Below are 17049 nucleotides of genomic sequence, written 5' to 3'. Positions count from 1 at the left end.
ATGCAAAGATATTACTATTTTAGACTATATCTGCTAATTTATTCATTTTAAAAGGTGTTCTGGAAAAATATATTGAAACCAACATATTTTTTCCCCAGAATATATTTCTTTAAAATGAATAAATTAGTCCATTAAGCCCCTAGCGACTGCAAAAAGAACGAACGAGGAAAGCTAAGTGGAAAGAACTAGTTACTTTCTCTGTTGTTCTTCCTCTCTCCCCCCTTCTTTATTACAGGAAGAGGAGCAACCGCTAATTTTAGAAAGACGGCATTTGCTGCCTCAGAAAATCTTGCGAAGGAGGAGAGCGTTCAAAATGAGCTAGTCCAGAGATTTCCAGTATAATGTTATTTTGTTTTGTTATCACTTAAAAGCTGTTTTCAGAACAGAAGTGCAACCACTTGGCTTGCTCATACGTATAAATATATTGATCAAAAATGTAAATTTCAGCAACAAAAACCTTTCCAGTACTAAAGAAAATTTTCTAAGTTGACTTTAAAGACGAGAGATGTAATCCTATATATATATATATATATATATATATCTGAGATTTCAAACCATTTTTAACTTCCTAAAACTTGCTTTCAGGCTTCCTGACACAAATTCCGGCTTCAGTAAGATAAGTGAACTGTAAATAAAACTGATATCAAGGCACAGAACTGAAACTTTCTATTACTTAATTAATCTAAACTTTTTAAATTTGCAAAATGCAACTGAGTCCAATTCGTTTGCCATATCAATAATACGAGATGCCGTTCAAAAACTACATATACATAAATAATTAACGATGCATCGCTTTATGCATCTGAAATATAACAATATACGTTTGCGAAATACTTTTCTGAAAATAGTAAATAAACTTCACGAAAGAAATTAATTAGAAAACCCTGTTAAAAGACCCTTTATGCTTATGTCCGGTTTAGTTAAAACTGAGCGTTATTATGAATTTTACTGAGGGTTAAATTTTACAATCATGTCACTAACAGCCATTTATATAATTCTTAAGCTGAGATTTGTTACAAGTATCAGTGCCGCATCCAAAGATTTTAATTTGAATTGCCAAATATTAACTACTTGAAAGCTGAAATTAATAATACAAAAATTTAGTAAGAATTTTCTGTTATCTTATTATTTAGTGAGGATTTATTTTTCGGGAAGTAAGGTTGGCGAGTGTTACCGACATTGCTTCAGTATCGTAAGAATATCATTTCTTTCTCTTCCATTCAGAACAACAGTTGCGTATCCTATATTTCCGTATTTGCGTCACGGAATGTTCCGCTGCTGACTTTCTTGCCTTGTCTTTCTACTCCTCCTATTCATCTAAGCAACCACAAACTTAAGTTGGCGATAAACAAGGAGTGCGCTTGGCGACGCATTTACCTGTTGCAGTAACCTCAAGCACATGCAGCTGAATGGTAGTTGAATAAGGTGAGTAGTGCTAGAGTGAGAAGCTGAAGTTTGAAGAGGAGATTCAGTCAGTGACCCAGGTGATAGTGCCTTTGGCATCTCGGACGCCCTGGCCCCGGCAACTTATGCGAAATCTTACGGAACCTGGCGCAAAATTAAAATGGCAAGTGACAATAGAGCCGGTTCCATCAGCAAGAGTGTTCAAAAGCATGCAGGAAGAGCTAAAGAGAGAGTAAGTAACTATATGGAATATGATACTTCAGTTTTTCTTTTCTCCGCATCCATAGCTAATTAGATACTACATCATTTTTTTTTCAAGGAATTTGTTATCTTAGACTCACAGTTCCATTGTGAATGGGAATTACATGAGAATTTCTGAATGTGAATTGCATGAGAAATTCTGAAACCTTTGGTTTTCATTTCTTTTCTATGTGGAAAACAGAAATTGGAATGAAAATCGACTATGATATGATAAACTAAGATGTCTTCTTAAAAAGGATACGTCTTATCTCTCAACATTATTTCTGAGTATACGAGGAATTCTTTTATCGCAGGAGATCTAGTTGAAAAGAAAAAAAAAATTTAAACTGTCAACAAATAATCCTTTTTAAAATTCAATTTTGGGAATTAGCTTCTAGAAAAACCTTAATTATATTAAGGCACGGATCTGTTATTAAAGTATATTCTACATAAAAATTAAATTATGTTCTAAATTATTTCTATACTTTTCCAGGAAAACTATTTTATTAATTTATAATTTCTGGTGTTTCATCACACCCCATGTAGAATTATATATCTACAAATACTCTTCCTATAAATTTTAACAGGAACTAGTTATATTATCTAGTTTTCACTGTGTGAAATAATTAGTTGCAGTAATTTCTTATTTGTGACAGACTGAGACAGACTACTACGAATTAAAATAAAAATAAATTTGTATTTATCTGCCAACGAATATTAAAGTTTATTTTAATTTTAATTCGTAGTAGTCTGTCTCAGTCTGTTACTAGAGGGAATAATAATGCTGTTCTGAAGTATGCTACAAATGTAATATTAAGATTATTAATATTGGTATTTGTATTATTATAGCATAATTATTGTTATTAATATTGTTTCAGTATAGTTTAAATATTTATAAAAAATTCTGCTCGTAAAGTTTTCATTACGTTAGAAATTGTTAATTAGTTTAAAATAAGAATTATACACAGTATAAAATACAGAAATAAAATTGCGACAGATCTAAATCATATAACTTGTGACGAACATGCATTATATCTAAAAAATGTTAATTTTATTGTATAATAAAATAAGAGGATCGTGAGTCACGTACACTTCTTTATTTACATACACAAAGATATAGGACGATTATAAGTACCAGTTCAGCTCTGTTCAGTTCGTGAATTATAGTACATGTTTACATGCCAGCAATTTAGTGACCATATGAAAGATTTATGTAACTAGTTTTATTGTTTATTTTTTTATCTCCCATTCAGAGATAGCAATTATTGCTTTCGGGTGTTTAGAATTTTGTCAACTAACCACATAAAAATGCACCAGAATCTTGCATTTGTTTTCTTTCCTCTCCATCAATGATTGCAGTAGCTTTATACTTCTTTTCAGGTCACTTCATAAGATATAATCCATAATAAACTACCTTTTAATACATTTTACTATGAAAATGGGATAACCTGCATTAAAGTACTGAATAGTAATGACATTTTAATGTTTTGAAATATGAAAAAGGCTCAATTAAGTTTGCAATTGAATAATGCACCGAGAAATTCATCACCTGCCTTTACTACTCTCACGTGCTTCGTAAATAAAGCCGAAGGGTAAAAAAAGAGATGCAAGCTGTTTCGTCCGATGCGGGGAAAAAAAAAAAACAAATACAGCTATCTTGAATACTCACTTGCGGTATCTGCCTAAGAGTCGCACCAAAGAAAGTAGGTCACTATGTCATCAAATTTTGATCCAGGAACTCGTTTGCTCAAGAATTTCGCGAGGCGCCTTCACTGTCCACTCCTTTGTAATTATACCATTAGTGCTTCGGATACGGATTTCGTATTTAATTGGAATTCAGGTGTTGATACATTTCACGCTGTTCTCCTAAGGATTTAGTTATTATTATTATTATTATTATTATTATTCATTTCGTTTACTCGCATTCAGCTGATGGCTTTAATAGCAATGTATCATCACTAATTACTTAAGGAATCAGATTTTCAGTCGCTGTCAATATTCAAATTTGATTTCGTGATAAGGAGCACATTTCATGAGATTTTCTAAAATTACCTGAATAGTTTTGCAAGTCTTCATTTTCTGCTACCATAATTCTTTCTTTCATTTTTAAAGATCAGGTTAAGTAACAGAAAAACACGTCAAAGAACTAAATATTAAAGCAACTGATAATGAGCTACAGGAATTGGCGTAATGTAAGTAAATATACAGCATTACTGTTTCGAGGGTTATACAGATACTTCTACCCCAGCTACCCGATTTATTTACGTTACGCCCGTTCCTATTGTTTACTATTAGTTGCTTTAGCATAAAATATATGGTTAATAAAAGCTTATATTGTATTTCATAATTTAGTAGCGCATATAACTCGCCCCCTTTAAAGAAAAGTGTTCACGGAATCTCTGGTTACAGAAACCTCAAGAGTACAATTAAACTTGTCTTTAAATTTTCCATTAAGTTATGCAAATTTCCGTTGATATATTAAGGCCCTTCAGGATCTTGCCTTTGTTTAAAGAACAATGAAAAATCATAAATAGAACTAAATTCATAAACTGATATATAACTGCTTTTTGCATTGATTGCACTTAGTACATCACTTAAAAAGAAGGGAGTTTTGTTAAGGAATCTCCAGTATCAGTACGCTGTAACCAATTTTTACTGTACTACAATTACCATCAATCTTTTTCTATACTCACGGTTTCTCTGAATAGAAGGCTAAAACTGTTAAATCGTCAGTTTTTTTAAGGGAATGAATTTTTAAAATTTTGAAATAAATAATAAGATAATTTTCAAAACTTTATCAACTAAAACTGTAATCGTTGTTACCTTTTTTAAACGATATTGATAACATTTGTTTTTAAAATTTAGTCCGTATGTCCTAGCAAACCAATACATGGAATGCGATATCGTTAAAAAAATGCACCTTGTTCTTTTTTTTTAAAAAAAAACTTATTTAATTTACCTGGCTTGAAAAAAAAATACCTTTCCATTTTCCTTTTACATACCTTTTGCCAATGAAATAAAATCAAATACTTGCTTTGAATAAAATGTTTTGCTCTAGAATAGAAAATTAATGTTCCACATTGTTTTTTTTTCTTCTTATGGTAAGTAGGTATAGCAAAAGATTTTGTTTATGGGAACAGAGTTTAAAAGGAAAGACGTTTGCTTATATAAAAATGTAAGTTTAGAAACCCGTGATTCGTGTCATCTCGCAAATTTCTTAGTCATGTTGGATAACTGATAAACATATCTTCAGAAATAGAAACAAAGGGGGGGGGATTTAAACGTTTCTTACAATAATATTTTTATCAGTGTCTTTCCATTTTTAATTTTTATGGACATTTTGTGATAGACATACAACTTTCTTCAAAATTTGCATTATGATTTCTTTTAATCCTCCCCCCCCCCTTGCTTCGTTTTGATATTTTCTATTCCTGCCCTTCACCAACATAGTTGAAGCCACTTCAGTCTACACACTGTATTATGTCAAACCGTTTGAAATTCCAGTTCCATGTCTTTAAAGCTAAATTATTATCTCCTCTGTTTTTATTAGGTACATAAGTATCCTTTGTTTCTCATAATGAATTAAATCCTATTTTGACAGAATTAAGGCCAAAGTTTCTGTTTTTATATAGGCATGATATGTAATAAAACATTAGCATTAGGACAAATCTAATAACCTTTTTTCAATTCAAGAAATACAGAACTGTATGTCGAGAGAAAGAAAACAAAGGAATCTAAAGGAAACAAAGTATGCCGTCTGCTAAAAATTAATCTTAGTTGAAAATCGAGCTTCTGATCTCCACTCCTACTCAAGAAAAGTAGTCAAACAACTTGCTTGTCCTTCCTCGATCAAAATCTATCACATCCATGGCAGATTAAAATACAGTGCTGATTTTCTCATAGCTCTCTTAATTGTGAATATAAGAAATATAAAAGGTGCGAATGTTTATCTAGGAATACAGCATATTTAGTCGAGTAAAGAAACTAAACATTATTTTTCAGTTATAGTCTCTTGATTGAAGGAGATAGATTTACCTCCAGTGTCTCATTATCACCACATTTATTTTTTGAAGTACATCACATTCCTCTGTATAGTTTTCCTCTGTATAGTTATATATTTAAATAATCACAAACTATGGTTCATGTTATCCATTTGTTAGCAATTAACTCTTCATTAAAGAGAAAATTTTAGAACAATGGAACATGCATCATAGAGCTCCAGTATAAGGTTTGATTTGGTTTATTTAATTACGGCAAAGCACTGGAGGACTACCTTCCTAAGAAGAGGGAGGGGGTCTTCGTGTAGTACTTTCTAAGTGAAACTGACTCGCATACTCGTTACACATGGAGAAAACCACGAAAACTCTCAGGCAGCTAGCCCATTCAACGAGATTCGAACCCCGGAGCTAACTACCAGAGTTCAGTGACTTTACCGATTAGCCGCTGGTGAGTACCCGGGAATAAAGGCTCATGCTTTCAGAAATACATGCAGGGCCTTCCAACGGTCACCGCCTGATACACAATTTGATTTAGAAATCCATTCACACTTAAATTTGAGCGATGATTATTTATCAAAATGTTAGACTAAATAAATAGGCCATGACAACTGTCTTTAACCAGCATTTCTCTTTTCAGTTTTTTTTTTTTTTTTTTTTTTTTTTTTTGTGCCGTATATAAACACTGCAACTTATTCTATTGCGACTTCATCGGCTGCTAGTTCACGTACTCTTCACTAAGTATGCAGTTTCAGTTAGCTTACTCATTTAGATTTTTAGTAACTTTATGAGGTATTTTCTCCCACCTTGCAGCATTCGTGGTGCAAAGTGGGAGAACCTTCGTGGTGTAACGGTAGCACACTCTGCGCGTATTCAAGAGCACAAGGTTCGAGTCCCCGAGAGGGCGTTGTACATTTTTCATGTTTCCTACTTTAAAATAACCTAACGACTTTACAACTTATTTAGGTGCATATAGTTTACTCACACACACATATATATAGTAATTATTAGATAGATGCAGTTTATATACACATTTAAATATTTATAGTACTCTTTTTCTCTAAGGCCGAATTTCTTTAATACCTTAGGCCTCTTAAGTGATCTGGTACATGGCTGCGGGTAGCTAATTGAAAAATTTATAGAGAAGCAGTGCTGTTAAAAATTTCAGAATTCTTCTTATCAATACTTAAATTCAATTTAAAATAAAATAATAAAACATTTCAGAATTTTTAACTCATTAATACGTTTTATAGGATTCTGGGAGAAAAAGTAGCGTTTGATGATGTAATTGTGTTGTATTACTTCGAAGAGGGCTAACCCATTTGTGTTTTAGGTCTTTTTCGAGTATGTCTAGTTTTTTGTTAATCTTTGCTGAATGAGGGAAAATCAAACCAACATAATTCATTTTTATATTTCTTATTTGAAACTAGTGCTAAGAATGAAGATCCGTACAACAAGGAGTGACCAACAACAACAACAACAACAAAAAAGAGACTGGTCCAATAAATTATTGTACTTACAGAATCTTCTCCGTGACATTATCACCTTCAAAGTAGTTCCCTTCAGCTTTCACACACTTTTGCATTCAGTGAGTTACACATGAGCAAACCACGAAATTACATTGCTGGTAACAGTTCTAGAACGAGGTTTTTGGAAGGCCATTCAGGAGATTTTCCGTTTTTGCCTGAACCTCTTCACCTGAGGTAAAATGGGTTCTCTTTAAGTAAGATTTAACTTTAGGAAATAAGAAAAATTCGCATGGAGCCAAATCTGGTCAATACGGTGGATGCCTCATCACAGTAACGTTTTTGCTCGTCAGAAACTGCTTGACAGATAGGGAGGGCCGTGTGAGCGGGTGCATTGTCCTGGTGCGACAGCCATCCATCACTCCACAACTGTGGCCTTTTTTTCACCACGTCTTTTAAGTATTTCAATGTAGTAGTATTAATTAACAGTTTGACCACTGGGAACCCATTCAATCATGCACGTTCATGATTGAATGATTATCTTCCACACTGTCCCAACACCCTGAAAACCGCTTATTCCATTTAACCACACGTGCATGAGACAAAAGTTTCATCTCCATAAACCTCGGTTAGTATTTGAAGTGTTTCCTCTGTGGTTGATTTCTTAAGTTTCACAAGAAACTTGATTTTGATTCGCTGATTCGTTTCAAGCTGCACACTTAGTCTCGGGTTTTTTTTTTTTTTTTTTTGTTATATTTTTTATTATATAATAAATGAAGACATCTTAAAGATCCATATTTTTAGGAAACGTACTTTGATAAAAATAATATCTATATCCCCATTAGAAAGAAATTAAAACGTCAATAAAAAAGATTATATATTCTGCATATTCTGTTTCCTTATGTAGATTCTGTTTAAACACATCGAAGCTTTTAAAATTAGAGGAAGAGTGTTCAATTGCCAAAAAGTATGATATTCAATAAGTGTGAACAACGGCTTTGTTTATTTTTTATTCATGATTCTAATAATTCATTATTATTAATAATAATTTATTAGATAAGTGTTACTTTTACTGTTGCTAGACAGAGACATAGCATCATGAGGCTAATTGCTTTTTTGTTCTTATTATGTTCATTTCATGAAAACAGATGCTCCTATAAATAAGTAGTGAATAAGAGGCAGAAAACCCTTATAACTTTCTGCTTCAATTTCGATAAATTATTATTCACCATATACTTTTGTTTAAGTTTTAAAACGAGCAGTTAAAAATATTTCACTTTAAGTTCTAAATTACTCTGGAGCTTTATAAATGCCATCTGAATATCCCTCAGAGTATCAGCCACATACAGAGAATGGGTTGACATCTATTGAAATTCTTGGGTACCGAAATCTCAGAATCTGTCTGCGAATTCAGCCTGCAGCTGATGAAGTGCATCTATATAACAAGGAAAATATTCGCCTGCGGCTTGGACATCCGCGATGGTCTTAAAATGCATCAGCTTGCCAACTTGGAATTGACATTAGACATTTCCCGTTTCATTCGAAAAACTTTGATCTGTTTGAAAAAAAAAGTAGGCATCATCTGATTTTATGGCTTAAAATTCAACTTAATTCGTTCAAACGAGAAGATATATTCTATAGGAAGAAACAATCTGCCATTTAATTTAGGTTTTCAAAGGTGACTAGTGGCCTTTCTTCATTGACTTAAGGCTAAAATTTTGCTGTTCAAAAATTTCGTGCAAAGCTGCTGAACTGCATTACGATCCGTATCGTACTTTGTTTGCAGAAAATTTAAGAACTGCTGATAAGTCCAACCTCGAGGCCGGATAAATTTTCCAATATCAGTGAAAATTTTCATTACGTTATCGAAACGAAGCGATTTCGTTGAGAGATCCCTAAGGAATTACATATCTGTAGCTGATTAAAACATGACACATTGGTTTTTGTCTCAAAATCATCAGAATTACAAAATTCTTGCCGACATTTCTGGGAAATCCATCTGTTGCCTCTCCTGATAGGTCTTCAATGCTGAGCTGGCAATTTCTATCCCTTATGTTTTCTGCAGAATAGTGACTTCCCTCGTTTTCCTTTTTTAATATACGTAGGGAAAGAAATTCTTGCAAAACTTTCAGATTGACTTTTACCCTAAGAATGAAAATCGGTAGTTTCGAGGTATCAATTAAATCTGTGCTTCCATCCAGCGTCAGAGAATAAATACAAGCAACCCTTCAATTTTGTCTACTTTCGCAGCTAGTTCCTCTACATTCTGAGTGATAATGTTGTAAGATCGTATTCTCTTTGGCCACATAAACTGTACGAAATCCTACTAAGGAGCCTGGCGAATTCTCATACAGGCGTAAATGATAACAACATCGAAGAAGGATAAAAACAACCCTTTATCATTATGAGCTATGAGCAGAAAGGCACGTACTTAATGCTTTACAATAACACCGACAACTTGCGATGGAACTTAAGAATCGTTACACAATCAGTTCATGGCTTAAGAGCAGTGCTGGACTAGCACTTTAAGTTTAGGCTAACTAGGTTGATTCGACAACCTACCCGACGTGATAATTATTTAAATGGCCAAAAAGGCGTAACAGCAAGGAAAGATTCGTAACGTGCGCTGGCTAGCGAAAACATGCTCTGAATAAACTCCAAGATTCATCCTTTTCATAATCACTTCACTTAACTTTAAATTTACATCCTGGCGAGGAAATGCGAGAGGGAACTTAAGGAATTCAGAAAAGATAATAAAACTTTGAATAATTGGTTAATTGAACTAATGGAAACCCTATAGTGTTTCTAGAGAGACTAATTTATGGAAGAGATCAGTTTGTTGGGGACACATGCATTCTAGGGCTGTCAGAAGGTATTTTTTGATAAGTTTCCCATCAGGGAAAGGTTTTGAATTCATCGTAAATTTTTCGGCAGTTAAAAAATTAATTTTACCACATTTTCAGCCACATAGAACACTTGCTGAAAAATCAGTAATTATACAGCAAGGGGATTTTGCTTATTCACAGCTGGCATATAAAAATGAGTTTTTTTGGCCTGTTTTGATTCATAATGCTGTCTGAAGTTACACACCTTAACACCTGAAAACAATATCTTGACATTTTATCCATCTTTTTTGACGTTGCATAATTGCTTTAACGAATTTGCATTATAAGGAGTGTCTTGTCTTTAACGAACTTAATGTGTTTTAGTACGTATGTACTTGAAATGTTTCAAAAGCCTTATAAAACACAGGCGTAACCAAACTAACGCAGTAAAGAATGGTGACGATGCCATGCTGTTACCACTGTAAATACACTACTGGACATTAAAATTGCTACACGATGAAGAAAGCGCGCAACACGCCTGAATTTTGCTTGGAAAAAAAGATCCTGCTAGTATACGCAAATGGTTATCATTTTACAGCATACCAATATCAGTGAAAATTACGGGAAAGAGTGACTTGTTTGGTTTATTTGATTACGACAAAGTACACTACGGCTATCTGCTTAAGGGGAGGTATGTCTTCATGGAGGACTTTCTAATGGAAACTGGCTCGTACGCACGTTACACATGAGAAAAACTCCCGAAAACGCAAGAGCAATTACATCTCAAAGAAGTATAGAAAGACAGACTGAAACGCAGATTTTTTTAAAGATAAGATTCTGTATGAAGATATTATATACGGAATATAACAGGATTATTTATTTTTAACGAAGAATTTATACGCCAATTTTCATGCTTCCAACTTTAGCGATTTTAGACACATAAGCATTTTTTAAAAAACAATGAAATTCCTTTTGATATCCTTGGAAGTCGACATTTTTAAAATTCTTTTCTTAATGGGTGTTTACTTTATAAACAATGCATATTTCAACTTTCCCTTTTCTCAATTTAGTTTCTCACTTTAGGTTTAAAAATGATCAGTCAATAAATCAAAACTTTACTTAAAAGTTCAAATTTTTTATTACAACTGTTCTTTTTTTAATGGGTATTTCAAATAACATTTATTTAATGCAAAATAATTTTTAATAAGTGTAATGTCATGAAATGTAAACAAAAAAGTTGTAAAAAACACTTTTGATATCTCAGGCCGCCTTAGCCCTGAGATATATCATATGCGAGATATATATCAGGATATCTCAGGCCGCCTCCCGGGCAAATAATTCGGAACTCCTGCTGTATGACATGGATGTGGTTCATTTAGTGACCAAATGGCCACTAAATGAAGTTGCTAAACAATAATTCACCCAATTTCTATTCCCGCTGAGCAAAGACCCTAGCTGAGTGGAATTTTCGTGTTTTTTTCACGTATGTAATGTAAATATTAATCATTTCCCTTAAAAAATTCTTCACAAAGACGTCCTTACCCTTAAACAAAAGGCCGTTAAATGCTTTCCCGTTATTATATAACCTACAGCATGGTTGTTTAGAATCAGCTTTAAATAGTTATTCTTGAGCAAATGTGATAGAAGAGGTATTAGATTGTCTTGTATCTTTTTGTTTTGTGGTGAAAGATATTAAGATTAAAAAAATGCAAAAATTTCCCTCCATTAAATTAAATGTATCTGTTAACTATAGTTGTACGGTAGAAAACGAGTTTCTGTAGTTTACAACTGCTTACGTCAAATCATGAATGTAAGAATTTGCCAACAACAGAAATTCGCAGCTGTACTTGAAAATCTTTCAAGAGCATCTGTTTCTGATTTTTCATAATGGACTGTCAGTCTATCAATTGATTTCAAAGCCAAAATTTTTGTTCACCGTATTAAATCGTTCTGATGTGAAAGCATCATGTTTTCGTGTGTACACGCCCAGACACTATCAAATCAATGGCCATATTATTTTTGGTTACATTAAAAAACTATTATTATATTTATGAAATATAATTAAGTTATATTACTACTGAAAAATGTTAAAACATGAGCTCCCAGAATACAGACGCAAATCATTTTCTGGGTTCAGTTAATAGGAATTAAAATTAGTTTGCGTTAAAAATCTTTAAAATGTGTGTACATACGCTTTTACAAAAGTATGAAAAATTATTTCTTCCCCCTTCCTCCAATTTTCTCTAAAGGATAAAGCAGCTAGAATTAATCAAAATGTGGGCAAAGCTGTTTCGCTCGAAATTCGAGGGGATTGCCTCTTCTACTCACTCACTAGACGCGAGTCTTAATTGCTTCTAATTATTTTTGCAGATCTGGATTGCTGGTGCCAACTGGTCCTTTCCTGTTTCAACCTTTGTTCGATTTGTACTTTCCAAATTCATCTTTACTTAAAACCCATAATTTCTTTCTTTGTTTGCCATTTCAGCAAGTCCTACTGATGATTTCCTGTATATATATGTAAATATATATATAATAAACTCGTTTTTATCCCTTGGAAATAAAATTTGTTTTGAAATATATAATATACAAATAGTGCATTTTTGTTTTTGTACAGATCTTTTTAGATATACTTTCCGTATCATTTATGATGAGAATTCCTTAGTACGTTTTACAGTACTGTTAAGAAATAACCATATTAGCAAATTTTTGCATTAGAATAAAATTTGAAACGTTGAGCTTAGATACCGAAAGTCATATTGGTATTACATACAGCTTCAGATATTTCTAAGTCGAAAGCATTGTGACAAACAAAGGTAATGAGAATAATGAGTGGAAGGAAAAATGAAAACAAACAGCGGAAGTGTCATTTTAAGCTGACGCGTAAGAATTCATTCTAGCGCTTTTAAACTTTACAACTGAGCACTAAAGGGAACTGCGCCATCATGTTAAAGCGCCTGAGTAATACTGAAATCTTGTGCATAGAATAATCAAAAGATGGCGGCAATCTCAAGCAATGGGCGGCTTTAGACTCTTCCATTAAGTTTGTAGCTCTGTTCTGAGATATATTGAATAATGCATGTGCATTAAATTCTAATATGCCTGAAAAGAAATTGTCAAAACTTGCAGTAAATTATTTGACGTAGGGCAAATTAAGTGCATTCTGCTATGCCTGCGGATAACTGTCTTTTTATTTACGGATGTAGTAAATTTTGGTTACATATATCATTTACTCAGTTACTTTAAAATGCTATCAAAACTGAAACAAGAAAGAGATGAATGTATCTTAAAAATTTAATAGAGCAAATCTTTCGAAATTTCACATCAGTTACATCTATACGTTTTATAAGTAATACAAAGTGAAGAGAATTAATTTCATAGAATATAAGGAAAACAGGTACGGAAAACTCATTCCCATAGTAGGCTGAAAGTTTGGCGCATAAAACACACGATCCGAATGCCAGTGAGTTTCTCTAGTTCATAGCTGGGGCTTATTTATTCACGTGAGTTATTTTTTTACGCTTTGGGCTTAGAAATTTTCTCTTTTTCCCATTTCAGCTATCTTTGAAACCCCATCACGAAGCCACTCCTCCTATTAAGACAGACAGCCTTCGTTGCATTGCAGTATTCATCTCCGACCCATCATTTCAATACAGTAATTACTATCTTTCCAGTTTTCTATACTGATAATTAATTCCTAACTTGGTAAAGATTAGCATAAACATTTCGTATTTATTAAGTTTAGGATACATTACAAGATTAATATTTTGCAATATGCTGATAGTTCTACGTAAATGAATTTTGTTCGGAATAGTACATCTGCAGATATTGCAGATACATAACAAAATATATTTTTAATACAAACTTCGCCACAGTTTAGAAAAAGTAAGGAAGATTTATATACATTATTTCCTGCCTTTTTAAGAAGTATTAAATGATTGCTGTTATGTGCGAGAAAGTTGCAAATTTTATAGCCATCAGAAGTCGCTAACGAGCCAATAATTAATTTTTTCGCAAAATCCCATCTTTTTTCCCTTTTTTAAAATTTTTATCTCGTTATTTTTGTATTTTGAATGCTCTGTTTAATAATAAAGTTCTGCAGTTTTATTCATTATAATATTTATTGAAAATATTTTTAACGGATTTCTTTCCTTTTTATAATTTAAGAAACTTTAAGCAAACATGCTTAAATTACCCTTTTTTTAATGCTTAACAGAAATTCATCAGTGACTTGATTTTGTTTTTGAAAGGTTAGGGTAATTCAAGAAGTTTCTTACAGCAAGCAGTTAATAGAGATTTAAGCTTTTACTGTAGTCTCAAATTAACAAAATTTAATGAGAAAACAGATAAAGAATGTAAATTCACAGCATGGCAAAATAAATATTTTATACGAATACAACTTTTTATCAAACTTGATTTGGTTTTGTACAGTAATTTTCTCGGTGAGGGTTATCAAAATGTAGATTCCATTTAGATAACCAAAGTCCATTTAGATAACCAAAGTCCATTTAGATAGCCAAAGATTCCATTTAGATAACCAAAGTCAGGCGAAACGAGACACAGAAGGAGCTGTTTTCTGAAGTAGAAGACGGCATATTAATATTCGCGCATTACGGAGTTTTGTCATTCATTAAAACTTTCTTCCAAGCTTAATATTTTTAGAAATGAATGCATTAAAGTAAAAAAAAGTTCAGTTAAATTTTTTATTATGTATAAGCTAACCAAATCTCATTTAACTGCCGAAATTTTGATCATAATTATGTGATAAGGATGAAAAGAATTGCGGCTTTATCTAGAAAGAATTTGAAAACAAAATGACAGCATTTCATGCATTAAAGCCTATAATAAGATCAACTTTAATTAACTAAAAAATATTTATAAAACTGCCCTACTTTAGACGCAAAAACTCTAGCTGAATTTCATGAATATTAAAATGACATTGATTCATCAATAGCTATATACAGTACCACAATGCATACTTTATAAAATACTACCAAAATTTTCATAGGGAAAAATAAATGAACAGCCAGCAAAAAATTCATTAAATGATTCAATCAAATTATTAATTAAAAGTCATCACGTAGTACGAAAGAAAAATAGTAACTATGAAAGATTTATAGTAATGAATCTGAATCTATAGTAATGAATGTTTTTAAAGTCAGGCGCAGTGGTATATACAAAAATAATCTCTGGAAGTACGAAATTGTTTTCGTGCTTTCAGAATCTTATACTGGTCGTTTTTAAATTTCTATCCTTTGAAACAGAAGAATGAAACTGCATGCAACTTGAAAGAACGTATGCGACGGGTCTATTAACATTGATCCTTGCAAAAATGGATGACATAAATATTTGAACAAACAGATGAATTCAAAGGAACTGTTTAAGAAAACAAGCTTTCAAAGTGTTTAAGTAAGCAAATTTTTAAAGAGTTTAAGTAAGAAAATTTTTAAAGAGTTTAAGTAAGCAAATTTTTAAAGAGTTTAAGTAAGCAAATTTTCTAATATTGCTCTTATTGCCCGTTTGTTGCTCAATGACTCTGTTCTGTTGCTCAAACCAGTAACGCCCCCTACATCTCTTCGTTGCTCCCATCAGGAGAGAGGGCTATTAATGCCCACATCGTAAAGCTATGTTTCAAAGGAAGGGATGTCTTTGTGGAGGATTTTCTAAGAAAACTGTTTTATTTCACAACAAAGTTTCTAAATTTGGCTAAAAATGGATGAAGTTTTGTGTTCATTCTAAATTAATTTAGTTACGAAAACCCATCACCTGCAAATCTACTATAACCTAGAAAAACACTACATTTGTCTTTGCTTCAATGATGTTTTTAAAGTTTCACTTCCTCTCTCTTCAAAACAATGCATGTCAGTCCTTCTAATTCAGAAACATTTTCCTTTATAAATAGGACATTGTCTCTGAGTGTAGTCTACGTTAAAATGGAATCACTTTAAGCAAAAATAAATGAGTATAACTCTGTATGTTCAGATTAACAGTATTCTTTGAACTGAAGAGGAATACCTGAAACTGGGAAGACAGAAATGATTTCTGTCTACATGAAGTCATTGATAAAATTTTATGATTTTAATGAATGTTTAAATATTCGATGATTGTCTGGCCTTTTTTTATCTCCCATCAGTCTACTAAATTATGACGGAAACGCATGAGAAATAATACAGCATAAATTTCGTAGATTTTCGTAAATTTCGATTACGAAGACTTTGGTGAACTTTTCTTTAAACATTTTTGCTTAAACTAATCATTCAGTGAGCTTAAGCGATTAAATTGCGCTCGTAGAGATGATTAGGTTTCTCTAGATAAGAAAAATGAAAAATGAACTGCATCTGCGAAGGGATTCAAAATACAACTCTTCCACTTTATTAACTTGATGTCGTAGCCCTTTACACCCCAACCACACGCATGGGGAAAATGAGAATTTTCTACCTTCATTCCCATTTAAAGAGCAAATTCATTCCCATTTAAAGAGCTTCATAATATGCCTACGTCTCTCTAAGCTATTAATTACTACGCTCGGCCGTATTACGTGCCCTTGATAGCTTCACCAGCTAATTGAATATTAACGGGCCAACTAGGTTAGAAATTGTGTTAGCTTTGGCAAAGTTTTTCTTACATTTTTGAGTGGAGGCTTTGTTGTACGTCCTGAAAAAGGAATCACCTGTCAACTTTATTTTGAACAATAAAGGGTAATTAACTCTTCTTGAGTTTACTTTTCTATTTTTTTGGACTTATGCGATTATTCTCTTAATAGTTCACTATGTTCCTCAACACTTAGTTAATAGAGATAAAAGTGAGGATCCCTGCAGTGGTGTCCGAACTAAAAAAGGTAGTGGATGATTCACCACCACCAGGATTTGGCGATTGGGTCCTCTAAACTCCAGTCGTCTTTTAAAAGGAGAAATATATAAGGTTAGAAAATAGCTTTGGCAAAATCTCTTTAATTAGTGATTAGTCTGCCGCCTTCATAATATGCCTTCGTGGTGTAGTTGTCAGCACATTCGGCGCGTATTCGAGAGGATGTGGTTCGAAACCCGGCGTGGGCATTGCTCCTTTTTCATCTCTTTTGCCTTCAAGAAATAACCTAATGTCTCTACAGCATTAAGTGTTAAA

At 32.7% G+C, this 17049-nt stretch overlaps 1 protein-coding gene across 2 annotated transcripts in view; it reads left to right on the top strand.

Annotated features, from left to right (window-relative positions):
- The first annotated feature begins 1389 nt into the window (after positions 1-1389).
- Amph (amphiphysin) overlaps positions 1390-17049 on the top strand; it is a 110345-nt gene continuing 94685 nt past the window's right edge. The window contains exon 1 of one of the 2 annotated variants that reach the window (XM_035352638.2): positions 1390-1636. In XM_035352638.2, the coding sequence (XP_035208529.1) occupies positions 1565-1636 (72 nt within the window). In that variant the 5' untranslated portion in view covers positions 1390-1564. The remainder of the gene's footprint in view (positions 1637-17049) is intronic. The other variant, XM_035352628.2, reaches the window with a different exon arrangement.

This window comes from Stegodyphus dumicola, chromosome X1 (assembly GCF_044657685.1).
Source record: "Stegodyphus dumicola isolate Sdum_Otavi_A_Nest chromosome X1, ASM4465768v1".
Taxonomy (NCBI): Eukaryota; Metazoa; Arthropoda; class Arachnida; order Araneae; family Eresidae; genus Stegodyphus; species Stegodyphus dumicola.
The sequence above is the reverse complement of the archived record's forward strand: the minus strand, read 5'-3'. Positions and strand labels throughout refer to the sequence as shown.